This window comes from Halyomorpha halys, unplaced genomic scaffold (genome assembly GCF_000696795.3).
Source record: "Halyomorpha halys isolate HHAL.00 unplaced genomic scaffold, Hhal_1.1 Scaffold2834.1, whole genome shotgun sequence".
NCBI classification, from domain to species: Eukaryota; Metazoa; Arthropoda; class Insecta; order Hemiptera; family Pentatomidae; genus Halyomorpha; species Halyomorpha halys.
In genome coordinates this window covers 73110-91355 of record NW_027114587.1, presented here as the reverse complement: position 1 = coordinate 91355, position 18246 = coordinate 73110, and the positions used below count along the sequence as shown (strand labels likewise).

Below are 18246 nucleotides of genomic sequence, written 5' to 3'. Positions count from 1 at the left end.
ATATATACGCCTTAGAATGCTGCATGTTATTAAATAAAGTGAAGATAACTGGCAACTGAAGGAATTCAATCATTACGTACATTTTTGATAGGTTATACATATTTCTAGGATGACACTTTACCAGATTTACAGATTACCAGATGGATCATAGGTAATAAATCTGGTATGTCACCAGATATAATTATCAAAAGGTAGAAGAGAACCACTATTACTCGAAGAGAGAGAAAAAGACAATAGTAAACTGACAGTGTGGGCACAAATATAAGATAGTGCTTTGAAATCTAATAGATAACCAACCTATTCGAACATCATGGGGGGAAAAGTTTTGATTTTGTATAGGACTGCTGCATAAATAAAAGTCAACCCCCAGTCATGAGGCAGTTAAATTTGGTGCTTGGATTCCGTTGCTTACAAACAGCCCAACTCAAAGTGAACTTAATATGTAATAAGATTAGCTTACTTGTCATGGCATCGGGGTCCGGATGAGTGTGGGTGACATAAACAAATATTTCCTGGTGCACACGTTGCAGAATTTTCACATGGTGGTTCACAAAGGGGTACTTCACAAAGTAGGCCTGTGGAATTATGGGGGCATTCACAAAGGCCCGGTCCTACGCATGTTCCTCCATTTTGGCAACCTGCTCCACATGTGTCTGAAACAATAGTAGTTTTAAAAATCAGAAAAAAAGTTAAGTAAGAGATTATTTACAATGGGACAGGTGGGTCTGTCAGACCTAGTCATAATTATTTGTCTACTTTTTACATCATATCATATGTTTAATATTTTTATTTATTACTGCAATTATTTATTTTTTTGTATGAAAATGGGTGCTTAAAAAAAAATAAAAAATTAGAATAAAACACTAAAATATAAGACAAATAAAACCACTATTAGCATACCTGTTGCACTGTGGTTAAAAAAAACAAAAACTAAAGGCAACTGTCTGAAACTAAAGCGAAAGAAAAACATTCATATGTTACCACACATCCTCCAAAGACACCAAAGGCACAAAATATGATATGTTTCATGAAAAAGAAATCCATTTAAAGGGACAAAGCTTACTGAATTGTTTGTCATGATGAGATAGCTGGCATAAGAAATTCTGATCAGATAGATATATGTAACTCCTCATTACCATATTTATTTAAATAAACCCTCAAATTTTAAACTTATCACCCTTAACTTTTAAAAAGAAGGGCGGTTGTTCCTGAAAAGACTGTCATGTTCAATTCTGATCCTTCAAAAATACTTTATCTTGGGTGTAATTTAGTGATTTACCAAGAGATTGGTGTATTTAAATAGTTCCCTCAAAAAATGTATAGCCTAAATTATACAAATTTTCAGAGATTTCAGAAATACTGCCAAAAGAAATTAGAAAGTTATAAATAAAGAAATTACCATAAACAAATCTGGAACAGCAGTTATAAACTTGATTTTGGAAAGCAAATTCATCTTGATGAATTTGCTTTCCAAAATCAATTTTATAACTGCTGTTCCAGATTTGTTTATGGTAATTTCTTTATTTATAACTTTCTAATTTCTTTTGGCAGTATTTCGTTGTTATGTTAGCAAAGAGATATTCAAGAAACACTATATCTACTACCATAGTATAGCTTATTATATAAACCTCTCATCTGGCTCTAACACCCTGCTTTCTACAAGAATAATTATTCAACATTACAGCTTCTACTTGCTGCTCTTTTTTTTTTTTTTTTTCTTTTCCTGTCCTCTATTATTAGATCCTAGATTTTGTTATATTTCCTGTTTCTTTCTATGCCTCCAGCACTTCCGCTTGCAACTAATATGATATTAGTTTGTTCATCCACCATTTATGACAGAACCCATTCTGAGCTAGATAGTCTCAGTACATTAATTATTCATGTACAATAGTCTTAAGCAGCTTTGTAACTTGAACAGGATCAAGGTACCTTTGATAAGACATTTTTTATATTTGGTTGGGTCAAGTTTTTTTTAACACTCTATTTTGTTAAAACTTATGTAAAATATTTTTGTTCTCTTTGAGCGATACAATTAAGTTTAACTTGGTCTTTTTTTGAGAGAATTTCCTCCCATAATGTCAATTTATTTTTATGATGGAGATTGTCGAGGGCTTAGTCAAAAAATAATAAAAATAGTTTATGAAACTCTACAAAGTATGACAAATAAATAGCTGCTGACTATTTTTTTTTTTTTTTACTGCACCGCCAGCCATCTCCTTCAAAAATATGGTAAATCATTATATATATTATATTAATAATATATTAATTCATTTTTAAATAAATCATACTGTCTAAGTAGTTATCCTTTGATCATTAGGCATCATTCCTTTTCCATAACTCTTTGATTTCTTTGTATGAAGAGTATAAAACCATATACTAGATAAAAATTATGATATTCACACATTTTTCTCTTCCAACTGTGGCTCTACAAAACAATTCCCTTATATTGTCAGTCAACCACATTTCCTTTCTGGTTCCTGACTTTTTTTGGGTGTTTCACCTCTAGAGTTGAAATATCTTAAGATACATTAGATTTATTTTTCCTGTTAATTGTAGGAAATTAGAACATATAAGCTATTTTATATGATAATAAATTATGTTACTGCTACCTAGGTATAAAAGTAAATTATTACCTATACATGTTTTCTACATTTCACTTAAAAATTAAAATTTTGTGTATATATTTACAATTTTGGCAATGATCTCCGCTAGTGTTCGGTGGGCATTGGCATTGATTGTTTCTTAAACAGTGACCTCCATTCTTACATTCTGGGTCGCAGATAGCTGAAAACATATTATAATGCATTAAAAATAAATAAAGTGGCTTATTGTAATTAAATAATATATTGAATTGTATTATGTATTTGTATTGATGGATGGCTAAACAAATCACTGTCTAAGCTTTTCAAAATATAAAGAATATGTAATTTTGCCTTTTTCTTATGATAAAAAGGATAGATAAACATAAAAGCAATTTTTTTTTTTAGATCCTAATATATATAATTAATAATCTTCAAATAATGGATAAATGGTAAGTTTTCTACATTGATAGATTTTTTTTCTTTTTGGAAGATTGAAAACTAATTAATAATATGTTTTTGTAAAACTTTCATTTCTTTTATAGTAATTGCTAACAGTGATTTGAATATAAAATAACTGGTTACAGATGACAGGTTTTCTCTCTTTAATTTATAACTAAATACCAAAGAACTAACATTTAAAAGTATTAAACTACTAAAAGTTAATTTATTTGATTGTTTAATTATTCATTGATCAAGAAATTGATTAGGATCAAATGACACCTTCACAAAGAACCAATTTCTAGTGAGCCAAGGTGGATGTAAATTGCCACTTCCAAAACATTTGCTATGGGCCCTGTTCCTCTTTCAAAATCCACCCTCATCCATGTATGTATTAAGGTCAATGCAATCCAAATAGCATCTAACAGACTGTATTTTATACATTCTGACTGTATCCGAGAAATCTATTTTGTATCATGATTTCTTATCACCTCCAGGTGCCTCCTGATAAATACTATCCCTCCAACTGAAATGTTGTTTTGAGGGTGTATGTCCTCACTTATAAAATAAAAAATTTGATCCATGTATCTTGTTCTTTGTTTATATAGAACATCGATAGGCGTGTCTGTTCTTCTTTCCTAGTTTCCTGTTTAAATGTCCCCAATTTGATACCCCCACCACTTGCACCATGCATTTCCCCTCTGAGCATTGCTGCTTTCCACAGAATTGAAAAATACTAATTCTACAGGCTAATTTTTTTATTATTAAATAAATATTTAGTGATTTTTTTTTCTCCTTTACAAATATTGCTTTATTTTAATATTATTTACATTAACATTCAGAATCCTCCTCCATCATCAGGATTCTTCCTATTATAAAAATAATATCCTGGCTCTTCCTGGCTCCCTTTGTCTAAAATCAATAAATTTTACTTTAGTCAATTTTTTTAAACTATAAAATATTTGAAATATTTTAGGAAACCACTATCTACTTGGTATGTTTATCAGACTGTGACAAATAGAAGTGTAAAAAGTAAAAAAAAAAAAAAAAACTGTACCTATTTGTAAAACACGTGGTACGTAATTTGAAATTAAATAATTCTGATAGTAATGAGACTCATGTAAACAAATATTTGATTACAATGCTATATTTCATAATTTTTGGTTTATTAATTCATAATTGACAAAGTTACACAATTTTTGTTATTATGCATTGTCAGATGCTCTTTCATTGGTATATGTACATAACTGAAGAAAAAATTATTCTTGTCACTGAATGATATTTTTAGTTTGTTGAAATAATATTGTTTATAATTAAACTTAATAAAAATCAATCGATATATTGTATAAAAATATTAGAAAGCTTAACGTTTGTTTGTTGGATGAAATTTTATGGATGTCAAAAATATATGTGATATTTAAATTAATATAAATAAATAAAAATATGTATGTATGTATATGGGTACATAAAATAATAATTTGAACCTGAAGACTTTTTGGGTATAACTGTCCATTCTCCATTTTTATAGAAATAATGTATATATGATCATTTAATAAAATGTTTTTCTACACCTCAGTGCGTTAAAAATGTTATGTACAAAAATTACATGAATGATGACGTGAACTTCCTGATTTTATTATTTTTTGCAGCATTTGTTGTTTTGTTTTTGTCAAATCTAAAATTATGGTTATTACTTTCACTTACCTATATATGGAATATATATCGAAAATATTGCGATCGTGGAAAATTTTGTATTCGAATTTTTGACAGAAATACATGTTTTGTTGTCCCCTGAGTCCAAAGAACAAAGCCTCATAAAATGGTTTATGTGTGAACAGCTAAGCTCAAAAACGAAAAGCCATATGAAACTGAAATTACATATTTGGCGGGTGTATGCTTGGGGCAGCAACTTTCTCGATTAAATTGACTTACCGGATGTATCATATTGTAGAATCGATTTTCCAAAATGGCTTTAACCTTTTTGATTAAACTCGATAAATCAATGAGCAATTAAGTGGTCTTTAATACCAGATAGGTTTAATCCTCATTAAATTGATCTAACAGGGCTTTAATGCCGAATTTTCAAAAATTCTTCCTCCTGAAATTTGGTTTATTCGAAAACAATAACTAGTTCTCATTGTTAGAAATAATAATCAATGGATGATTATAAAATATTAAAAAAATTTAAGGAGGAAAAAAAGAAAAATTTAGACATTCGACTCGAACCCGAAATGCTGAGGCGGCCCATTTTTGTTTGCCCGATTTTCCTAGATTGGATTTCGGCTTTGTAATCTTTGGTTAAAATTTTGTATTCTTAACAGGAACAAAATTCATATTTGTTATTCCCACTTCGAGAGAACCTAAAATAAGAATTTTTAATTTTTATAACAGAAAAATAAAAATATTTTGTTCACAAATGAAGGGAAAAGTTGATGAAGGGGCTATGTGACATTTTTTGAACCTTCAGTGTGAATAAAGGAATACTCTAACCTAAAAATTCAATTAATACCTGAGATACCTAGATATAGAAGGGGCTATATAGACTTTAAAACATAACACGCTCAAACAAAAAAAAATGAACATTGTTTACATAAAATTAACTATTTGTAATAAAACCCTTTCACCCACTTACTCCTTCAATTATTACTTTCCCTCTTCTTTTTAGATTTTTTTTTTCAACTACCACAAAAATAGCGATAACTTCAACACGAGCCCACTAATCTATACAAAACCTGAGGAAGTATATAGAGTGAAAGTTGTGGGATGCGCGCACCGCAGTAAATTTTTTGTTTTAATTTCTTGTTTAGCTCATGCTGATAGATTAGTAATATTTTATGATACAATTTTCTCATTTGTATCAGCAATATGGTAGTTGATTCTTGCTTCAAACTTTTGTGGTTTCCTCTATGTAATTATCATAATATTGTTTGCTATTATTTTTTTTATTTAAAGAACGAAAAAATGGAAATGGTTTTCATATTTTTTGTCTATTGTTTGAAACGTTTATGAAAATCAGACTGTAGATTTTTACTTCATTTTCTTTTATTTTTTAATAGAGTTAATAATTAGTTAATAAGTTTTTCTGTCACCTATCTTCTGTGTAAGAGACCCAAAATATCAAATTTGGTCATTTTACTAATTTTATACTGTTAGGTTCTTTGGGTTTTTCATAATTCATGTTCTATCTTTTATAATTGTAATATATTTATTTATTATATCCTGCTCTCCTTACTAAATTAACTTTACTGAATTTTTAGTATTATTTATTATATTAATTTACTATTCACTCAACTGTTCTTCTTCCCTGTCAAGGCTCTCTTCCCACTAATGAAAAGCGAATCCAGGTCTAAAATGGCTATTAGGTTAAACGACAATATAGTGTGCATCTGTCATAACAACTCTGTAGCTTGTATTTAGCATCTAGCTGTCGGTCAATATATAGGTATAAGATGAGGTTCTAATGTATTAATCATGCTTTAATCCGTCGCGTTACAACTTACCACTCGTTATCGCTTCAAGTGGTCGAGTGGTCTAATTCAGAACACTTTCCACTAATAAAAGTTTAATCTAAAATCAAAATCACTTTCCTAACCAGTGTCAAATCTATCGTTCTATCTTTTCTTCATTTTCTTTCTTGTTTCTTCCTCACTCAAATTTGTGTCAACCCACTAACATAAGGTAGATATAAGACTATTGACACATTCATGATCATAACTTGATTGGCATAGCTGATTAAAATATCTTTGATTCACTATGTGACAGTATTAAATTACATTTATGATTGAAATTATACCTAAATTTGACATTCTTGCTTATATCCAACAATCAGCTTTATGATTGCTGGTTTAACAACAATAATAACAGGAATGAAAATATAGTAATATGAATTTATTCAGCTGACATCCCAAACCATAACCTAACACTATTCTCACCATATATTCCGATGACCCATGTCTATTGTAAGTGAACAATGATCCTTACATTGTATCCCAAACCCCTCAATCCCACATCACCACCCTTGAAGAATGGTGCCAAATCTGGAGGATTAAAATAAATTCCAATAAATCCCACCAAATCACATGTACCCTTCGTCGTAAGCCCATGACCCCACTTATTCCTATCGAGCAGATCCGTTACTTAGGACTACATCTAGACAAACGACTGACATGGAATCCTCATACAAGACTGAAATGACAATAGACTGCTTGTCGATTGGAACATTTACTAGACAAACGGTCTAAACTGCCAATCCATTACAAAAGACTGATCTACATGACTATTATAGGGCCTATCATATGGAGTTAAGCTTTGGGGCTCCACTAAACCATCAAATTCCTTTCGAATCCAATCCTTCAGTCCAAAATCCTTCGAAAAATCCTTAATACTCTTTACTTTGTCACAAATCAAATCATCCATCAGGACCTCAATGTCCCATATGTCGACATTGCCGATTTGGCCAGAACCAGATACCAATCCTTCCATGATAAACTTCCCAACCACCGAAACCATCTCGTTTCTAGCCTGGCTTCTCCTTGATTACATAATAATCCTCCTAGGCATCTGAAAAGAAGATAGCCTCGAGATCTTCTCACTAGAAATGTTATTGGAGTTCTATCAATGGGTAGGTTCTCCACATGTCTGTATCATGTCACTATGTCACCTACAGCAAATTTACTTGTATATATTTTTATACAGTTGTAAATAACAATAAATAAATTATTAATAAAAAAGAAAAAAATAATTTATTCATTATTCGTGATAATGGATAGATGAATGTTATTATTAATAACATATTAGAATTAGAATTAATATCATAGTTAATAAGTAAGGTTATAAAATATTCATTAATGCCGAAAATTCTATCTGGTTACTCATGTATCATGTTTTTCTTTCATTATAAGTTTTAATAGTTTTGTTCGAAATTATATGTTCTGGAATTGTTCTTATGATACAATTTATATTCAATCAAGATATTAATTAATATACAAATGCTCTATGCAAATAATGTTTAAATGATTAACTTAATCTACATCAGATTGGCACCACTATTGGACATATTCCTGTCAGAGGTAATAGGACAGATTGTAAACAGTGTTACCAATTGTCAGAGGTTTGCTATTCATACGAGTCTTAACAATTTTGAACGAGATGCATTCTTAATTATTAAAATGTACTCAAAAGTAAGATAATGTTAATTCTTGAACTTTTCTATTGCAAATTAGTTATTTATCGTTTTTCAATTAGTCTTAAACATATTCTATTTGACTGATTAAAATGCGTTAGTTTACTAAAATAGATTTCATAAAAACAGAAAAATAAAAAAAGCTGACAGTATTCAGAAAGTTGGAGTTAGCAAAATATGATCATTAAAAAGAAACTTTCCTTTCATCTCTGCAAATCCGCTTTCCGCCATTCTCGCAGGAAGCGACAATTTTGTTTATTGTTGAACCTGATATATTTTTTGCGATTAATTAAAAAAAAGTTTAAAATCAATTATCATTCTCCGCTATTACATAGGTCCCATCGTCATAACAGAGAATGAGCCGTCATTAACTCCCTTCTATCCAGCTTTTCAACACAATCATTAAAATAACTCAGGAACTTCAAAATGCCATTGGACCCCCAAAACCTTGATTATTATAAAGATTATCTTCATCCCATTTTTTATCTTCATCTTATTATTTTCATCCTAGCTTGACATAGCTGACCGTAGCATCTTTCTTATCATACAACGAAATCTTCTTCTATCCAACTGTGCCATGCACTGATTTCAATTTTTCCTTAACGATCTTTCCCAGTGGATCCAGATAAACTTCTAGGCATTACTCGACCCCTCATCTGTGGTGCACCCCAGGGCTCATCGCCATCTTCCACTCTTTTTGCTATCTGCATCATTGATCTTCCTTTCCTTTTCCCTAATGTCATCTTTACGCGAATGATTTCCAAATTAACCAGTCCATCCCACCATCTGACAATTAGTTGCCAGGACGCAACTTCAAGACGACTTGAATCGAATTAGTCACTAGACAGATAAAAATAAGCTTGATTTGAGTGCAGACAAAACCAAAGCAATTATGAAAGGGTCTAGTAACCTCCTCAAAACTTTTCATCATATTCCAACCTTGTTCCTAATTAATAATCCCATAAAATTCCACCCATCCCTAAAAACCTTGGAGTCACCTTAGAAAAACCTCTCTCATGGAAAAAACACGTCTCCGATATCTCCCTTCGTACCTTCTCCACCCTTAAGTGACTAATTCACCTTTGTCACCTACTTCCCATTGAAACCCGCAGGATCGTGGTTACCAACTTTACACATCCTTCCTTTGTAAATGTTTCCTTGAATCCATCCTCTACCAAGTTATCCGTCCAAAATACCATCTACAATTGCTTTAAATTCAAATACTTAGTACATTCCCACAATACCCGTTCGTGGCCTTAAGAAAACTGTCCATCGACCGGTTGTCTTCGACAGATCTTTCCTAATCAATTCCGCTTTACTATGGCATTGCATTCATTCCTTCATTCGTTACTATAACATCTATCCAACCTTCAAATCCCACATTTTTAATCACTTCCTGTTCACCCAATTACTTCATCATAGGATACGTGGTAAACAAAAATGTTTTCTGGATTGAAGCTGTTATTTTAAATATCATGAGTGTGAGAAGGATTAAGAAGATAAGATATGAATTGGTTGTTGAGATCATATGGAGTACTGGGAGAGAGCTGAGGTTGATGGAGTTTGGCAGGGATTATTCTCGGAGTATTTTCCACTTGGGTTTGAGTCGGAAGCATTGGAGAGGGTGTGGTGAATGTGAATGATTTCGTATGTCGGACTGCAAAATGGGATGCATTATGGTATTGTTTGAAAGATACATAATCTGCTAGCAGGTGTTAGCGCCAGAATTTGCGTCTAGTTGCTTCTCTTCTTTTGATCATTAGCTTTATTTCTAGGGTGTTCTAAGTCGCAGTTGGACGGCATATTGTTGAAGTTATGAAAGGTGCCTAATGTGGATTACAGATGTAAGGTGAGGATAGAAACCATAAGGTCGATAGAGGTATAGCAATACATAATGTCCCACTGAACGGAATCAAGGTCAGGTTGAAGGAATTCATAGGAAAGAAGTTGCAATGTCATATGATCTTAAGAGTAAATGTTTAGACTTTGTGGAATCAGATTTGAGACATTTAATGCGAAATAAATCTTGGCAGACATTTCGGGGAATTTTATTTCTATTGTCTTTGGTGAATGGTTTATTATTAACAAACCTATACTTTTACAGTATACCATTGAGACTACTGAAAAAAATGAATACATTTAGAAATATGACCTCATGAGTTTTGAGTGAATTTCTTTCGAGACACAAGTCAACATTTCTGATGATGGTCCAGGTTTTACTTTGATTGTTCATTCCCTTCACCAGTGATGCGGCGAGAGGGATGCGCTGGGGTCTTTTGAGCTCTGCTCTACCCCTCACACGTGGGGGATAGAGTGGGCTCTAGGATCCTCAGGTCGATTGTGTAAATATTGTATATAAGAGTGAAAATGTGACTAGAAATTACATTATTTTATTTTTTTCATAAACATAATTTGGTTATGTTCATTTTGTTTATCCTTCTGTTTGTATATATTTTAAGAGAGATTTTTTTTTCATTCATTTATTTATTTGTATTCTTATTTTATTTTATTTTAGTATGAATGTGATCATTCATCACTATTGCCAATTCCCCACAAGTGTGTGGCAGATTGTAATATCTATCAATAAATAAAATGTATTAAAAAAAAAAAAATAATTTCCATACGTTGCTGATTCATTTAACCCCTGAGTGAATATTGGAATTCGATTAGTCAACACAAATAGACCACATTGAGTTGGTTGGTTTTAAACTAATTTAAATTTACCAGCGTAGAGGGAACTTGGGTTGTCATGCTATAAACATTGAACAGTGTATGTTTCAAAATTTGTTTAAAAATAAATTAAATTGGGAAAGTGAAATTTACAGAGCCTAAAGAAAAGTAATGATTAAAGAAAATCGCAGATTATATTTAAGTGATAATTTCTTCTTATCCCGACCAATAGTTGACAGCAGAGCAAGATATTTTCCTATTTTTTTTTAAAATTTAAATATCTTTCTCTGATCCTTTGGACCCTTGGTTCAGTTCTCGCTTATAATAGTCCTGCGATCAGGATTTAACACATCATTATGTAACAATCATTAAAGTAATAAAGGCCATAACTCCGATCGAAGTGTTTTTTTTTTTTATGTAAAAACTGGTATATATAGTACAATTATTAAAACATCCAGTACATTCAATTGATACTTACGGTCCTGGCACAAGCCTGTAGGGCAAACACATACACCTGGAGCAGTGCATGTGCCTCCTCTCTGATGACATAGTGCGTTGCAGACTGGTTCCTCGCAGTGTGTTCCATGCCAACCACCCTTACAATGGCACCCTCCTCTCTTTCTGCATCTCCCTCCATTTTCGCAGCGGCAGTCGTCTAGGACAAACAGCAACCTTTAGCAATGATAGGCTTATTTACCAATAAAAGCAGTTATAAAACTTGTATTTTATTTGTATGCAAATGTATAAATATATAACTATCAGTTCCAGTTATTTATGTAGTTATATCCACATTTTTTTTTATGTAATACTAGATCGGCCTGGTGGGACTTACATGATTAGTATAAAAGCTAATTTTCTTTCGTTTTTAACAATTGATTATGGGTGGGGGGGGGGGAGCGTAGTCTTGTACTAAAGACATTCCTAACTATTTTAAATGTTATAGGGAAGAAAGGAATAAAAAGTAAGATAAAATAAATAGATAAAAAAAAAAAAACAATTCTTAAGAAGTGAGAAAAAGAAAGGTTAATTACAAATAATATGACATCTATGAATTTAACAAAATAAATAATTGAATTCCAATGAAAAAAGTTAATTGAGTTTTATATTTATTGATCCTATTGTTAACATTACTATAATTTTATTTATTTTTTCTCTTTGTCTTTTTCTTAATGTAAATAATAGTATTGATAAATACAAAACTTATAATAGGATGTCCTGCAGCAGCCTAGGTTTCAGTCTTCTGCATGAGGTTGCATTTCTCAAGTTATAAGCCACTGCTCCTATAATTGTTAGTAACTGTGAGTCCAACTTCATGAATCATTTTTTTTTTTCCGGCCAAGACTCCCATTGGTCTCCTATACTGCCTAACCATGGTTGGGAGTCAATTTCACATTTTGTGGGACCGCCATTCAATGAAAAAAGTCAATGCCCCATGCCGGATTCGAAACGGAACCACCAGTAGATCTCAAATTGGTAAGATTGACCAATTGAGATACGAGCGGCCCTGATTCATATCATGATATAATCCTCTACTGACTACATTCGTAATTCCCGATGCTATTTTTTTACAAACCAAGGAGCATTCACTGCGATTGAACATGAGTACGTGATTCCGCTATTATAAAATAGAAATATAATTACATAATTAAAATAACAGGAGAGCATTAGAGTTTTTATAATCACAACTAGTGCACATTTCAGTTGTGCTCCTGATGCATTGAATCACTGTTGAAGTTAGTTTGATTTCCGATTCATATATGAACTGAAAAATAGTTTATGAAGTCCCTTCATAGCGATTTTGAGGTTAAATGTTATACTGCCCAAAGCAGCTGCACTTACTTACTAATTATTCTATAATGAGTAATTTTTCAGCACAAAACAAAATAATAATAAAATAGTTTCTATATTTACAAATAATATATGCCTATATTCAATATAATTTTTACTCTGTTAGGAGAAGGAAACGTTGATTGAACTGAAGGATTTTAAACGAGAGAACGGTTGGTGCATGGCATATGGTAGAGGAAATGGAGTTTCAATGGGAGACAGCTTGGGTAAAGAAGAATTTGTCGAAAGCAGCAGTTCGGTGAGATGTTAGGTAGGAGTCAGATGGATGTGACCTGATAAATGCAGGTTTCGTAAGCTATAAGAGGGGTGCTTAGTTTTAATACTTGGAACATAAAGGACGCGAGGAAAGGGTGACATCGGTATGAAGGGTAGAGCCACTTAAACTCTGCGTAATGCACATCTCTGGTGATCCCGTAAACAAGTCGTATTGAGCGATTCATAAGCGGTTTAAGTTTAGATTCAAGTTCACCCGAGAGTCCACTATACACCAGATTTCCTTTTTCAAAGTAGTGGAAAAAAAGGAGGAAACTAAGAATTGGAAATTCTGAAAAATATGAAGTGAAAGGAAAAATATGTTAATTATTTTCAATCAATCGATAAACTTGTTAAAAGGAAATAAATAACTCTCCCCAATAAATTTATACATTTCTACCAAAGAATTGATGATACGAAACTGGCACTTTTAATAGTTGTTTGGAAGCTGCCTCCTTTACACTGCATTAACCGGAGTATTTTAACGACAAAAGCTACTTGCATATATTTTACGTCGTATTTTTGTATAAGTTATTATGAATATCTAGGTAAGAAATTAATAACGTGAAATAAAATATTTCACCATAATAATATTAATTGGGTGAGTAGTTTTTCTACTGAAAATGTCAACCAACACCCAAATTTGGACATTGGAAATGCATTATTTCATCGGGTGCATAAGCAAAATTTTTTTTTTTTTTGATAGATTTATTTATTGATAGATATTACAATCTGCCACACAGTTGTGGGAAATAGGTAATAGTGATGAATGATCTCATACATACTAAAATAATAAAAATAAAAAAATAAAAAACTCTCTTAAAATATATACAAACAAAAGAATAGACAAGATGAACATAATCAAACTATCTGTATGAAAAATAAATAAATAAAATAACATAATGATAAAATAATATATACAATATTTACACAATCGACCTGAGGATCCCTGAGCCCACTCTATCCCCCACGTGTGAGGGGTAGAGCAGAGCTCAAGATATCCTAGCGCATCCCTCTCGCCGCATCACTGGTTATGCAAAATTAATGAAGTATTGATTGATCATGATCGTTGAATACAATTATATTACATTATGTTTACGAAATAATACATCATATACATACTTATAAACAATCATTTCTCTTAGAGACGATTTGTAGTTTTTGAAACAAGCGCCATTAACGCCATAAATGATCAATTCACAGTATCTGATCAATTCATTGAATGAATTGGTGTGCAAGGAAACATTTAAATTTCCATGAGTTCAATGTAACTACCGTTAACGAGGCAATGATAGAGCAATTGGCGAGATTGCTTTTCCAATCCTAACCACCAGCGATCGCTACGCCAACAGAGGCTAATACTTTTAACGAATCAGTGATGGGAATCCTACTTTAAATTTAAATTTTATTCAGTTGCTACGAATTATCTATCGGTTCACTTAATGAAGTAATTATCTTTTCTCCATCTTTAATCTAAACTGATTATTCTAATATTTTTTTTTCCTCAATTGAACTAATTTAAATAAGGGGAATTGCTAAATTATAAAATCCTTTTTCCGACATTAAAAGGTAATTGTGCGGACAAGGATGAATCAAAAAGAATATGATTAGCCGCACGAATGAAATTTTTCAGTAGAGCAGTTCCTAACTATTGAAAAAAATCTTAAATTCTCAACTAATGCTTTATATTTTTTATATGCCACAATATATTAGGTTAATATGTTGGCATATAAATACATGTCATATACAAACAAATGATGTAAATAAGTTCGTTGATAAACAAAACAAAATTTTGGAATTCCTTCAAAACTCGCCACTTTTGCTGCTCTATCGCCAGTTCGTTACTCGCTATTCCGCATTGTCCAGGGACCCGCAGCCATGACCAGAAAACCATACACTGACATTATTTAGAGCGATTTGAATATCTTCTTGTAAGGACACTACGTTTTTCTCCTCTGTATAAATAGCAATATCGTCCACTTAGAGGCATGCTTTTAAGAGGAAACCCAACCACATTCAACACTTTATTAAAACAAGTACAGAAAAGAGTCGCGTTCAGAACACAACCCTGAGGCACTCCATTTTACCGTTCGAATTCATACGATAGAACGTTACCAATTTTGACTCTAAAGCTTCTGTTAAGTAAAAAATCATTTATGATGGCAAGAAATTCGCAAAGTGGCTATAAATTCGTCGTAGAAAAGCTTACTTATAAAGTTCTGCCATGATAACTTATAATATTTTTAATCACATAACTTTCATGTTTTGTGGCCGTTTTATATGACTTTAATTTTTCGAATGGTCGGCGAAGAAATTTTTTAAGTGCCCTATTTTTGTCATATATTGCTTTTTCACATTCATCTGACCGCCATGGTACAAGGGGGCGGGTAGTATTGACATTAGCAGATGATGAAATGTATGGGATCCCTGTTTTGGGGGCGTCAAGTAATCTAGTATTTAATTGTAGAACTAAGCGGTCAGGGTCAGTGTCGGAAAGATATACATCCGCAAGTTTAGCCGTCGCTTGATATTGGGGCCAATCGGATTTCTTAATGAGCCATCTGTTGTGTCTGCTGAAGGAGAGGCATTTATTAAGAGTTTTAATAATTATGGGGAAATGGTCGCTGCCAAGTGAGTCATCTAAAGTGTATTATTGAGTCGTGGCTTGTAACAGGGGGCTAGTGATAGTAACATCTATGGCTAGTTTTCCAGGTCTGACACAGAGGTGAGTTTGATATATTGGATTGTTTATAATATTTAAATTACAATTATCTATGAAATACTTGACGAATTTAACCCTATCATCCAACTGGTCACTAACCCAAATTAAATTATGAGAATTATAATCCCCAGGTAGAATTACTGGTGGGAGCAATGAATGTAACAAGTCCTTCAATAGTTGAACTGTGAATAATCGGCCAGGAGGGAGCTATAGAGAGCATAATGTGAACGGGCGAGGTTGTGACAAAATTCTTACTACTACTGCTCGCAAATTAGTAATATGTAAGTCATTAAAGGGAATATTCTTCTCCACTAAAATACACACCCCATCACAAGCAATGCGACCATCTGTATTGTCTTTCTTCCTAATAGCATATCCCGGAAATTCAAACATATCAGTAGTTTTTAAATTTGTTTCTTGTAAGCAAGCTACAGAGCAATTACAGTATTTCAGTAAGTACTTTAATTCATTTCTACGATAAAATAAACCATTTAAGTTCCATTGTATTTTATTCATTTTAATTAAAACATTCTACCTAAAGATATCTGCCGAAGAAAAGGAACCGAAACAGCTTCGTATAAAGCTAATTGTGTTAGCGTTAAAATTATAAACCATTTAATAGTTGTGAGAATAAAATATAACAGTTAGCAGCCATAAAGATAAATAAAAACTTACCATTAACAGACAGACAGACACAAATGCAGAAAAGAAATAGTAAATTATTATAAGAATTATGATACTGAAAAACATAGGATAAAGATAAAGAAAAATATATTATTGGGCATATTTATGTAATTGTGATAATTAGAACAAATTTCTAATGACAGCAAATACAGATAGAACATACAGTTAATTTGTATTGCCTACTTTTTTTTTTTTCTTGTCTCTTGTAATATTTCTATTTTTTATAAGTTCTTTATTACGTTTACAAAAAATGACTGGACCAATATTTAATAATTTAGATGATTATATTCATGAGTTGAGGTGGTTACGATTTTAATCTCTGTGTATATTTTTCCAATGGTAGTCAAACATTAAAAAAAAAAAAAAAGAAAATGTAAAAAAATATTAAAACTGATGAAATTTGGTGGATGCATAGTGTTTTATAATATTTTTTGTTTTGTGATCATCCGGTTCTATTATGCAAAAAACTTAGTTTAGTGGTTTCAATAAAGGTAATAGTGTACCCTTTATGTAATAAACTGTTACTTTATAATTACACTAATTAATTCAACCAATTAACCTATTATACATTATGTTTATTATTATTAATTAATTGTATTTTTATTTTTTCCCTTTTGGAAAAAATGTTAATGTTTTCCCTAATTAATTACTCCAATTAGGGATGGAATGATTGGTTATCCTGCAGATTAGCAACCCATTATAGCCAGAATAGTCTTTCAAAACAGCCATTCGGACTGTTTTTCAAAAGTGATTGCTCTTTGTGACCGTAATACTATGTTCAGGTCAAGTATAAATCTTTGTAAGGCGATGCAGCAGGTAGAAAACCCTTGCACCTATAGAATAGGACAACACAAGAATCCGGTTGTGCAGTAAACCCAAGCAATGATGCACGTTTTCTAATCACTATGATACGTTTGAGTATTTATTTGTGAAAGGAAGAAATGATGCTGAGCTTACGAGAATAAATTAATTGAAATTCAGTACGAAAGTTTCTGCCCTGGAGGTTTACCTTGTGTTTCTGTTTAGTCCCTTTGATCCTCCCAAATCAAACTCTATCTGTCCATAATTATCATTAATTATTAATTTCTGAAGAGTATTTTGACATTAAAATATAATATTAAGTAAAATAGCAGATGTAAATAACTGTTTATAAAATAAAATTAGTTAATCTTTCCAACATTAAGGACGAAGAAAGTTCCTTTAAAATCTTCTTGAAAAGTAAACTGCCTAAAGTTCTTTTCTTTTTGTCTTCAAAAAATAAATAAGTAAACTGTACTACTAAAACCAATAATAGGTCCTTGATTCTTGGTAATGGAGTAAGGAAATACTGTATTTTTTAAATACAATGAATTAATGAATAAATTAAGTTACAAATAGAAGTGGTTATCACCAACTCTCAAAGGCCACATTTATCTCCTAACCCACTGAAAGTACATGTACGGACGGACTCGAATCCAGGCCAGGGAGTTTTCAATCCAAATTTTTTTTACTTCAGAAAGTTAAACATTTAAATAAGCTTAAAAAGGTTTCAGAAATCATGAATTGGTTTGAAATTTTGGGAATTCTAGAAAAAAAAACTGCAATGATATAAGCAAACCATGTTATCTGAATATGGGTTATTGTCTGAGATTTTATTATTGTAAATTATAGGTAATTCCAACCTAAGCAAAAAAGAAAATAATTATTATTGAAAAATGGTGATTAGAAGAAGAGTACCAAAGTATGTTATGAAGAAGGAAAATATCTAAATTAGAAGCTTTAATAATTTTAATGACGACGAACTGCATCTTAAAGCATAAACATCGAGACGAATAATTGAAACAGCCAGAAAACGTAATGAGGAGATCAGGTAGAGAGAAATTAATAAA

General features: G+C 31.7%; 1 protein-coding gene across 1 annotated transcript in view; it reads right to left on the bottom strand.

The window, feature by feature from the left end:
- LOC106691724 (wnt inhibitory factor 1) overlaps positions 1–18246 on the bottom strand; it is a 97980-nt gene that overhangs the window by 10262 nt on the left and 69472 nt on the right. Inside the window, exons 5-7 of the mRNA XM_014437580.2 lie at positions 11351–11527; positions 2689–2784; positions 461–653 (exon numbers count right to left, since the gene is read on the bottom strand). Coding sequence (XP_014293066.2) covers positions 461–653; positions 2689–2784; positions 11351–11527 — 466 coding nt within the window. The remainder of the gene's footprint in view (positions 1–460; positions 654–2688; positions 2785–11350; positions 11528–18246) is intronic.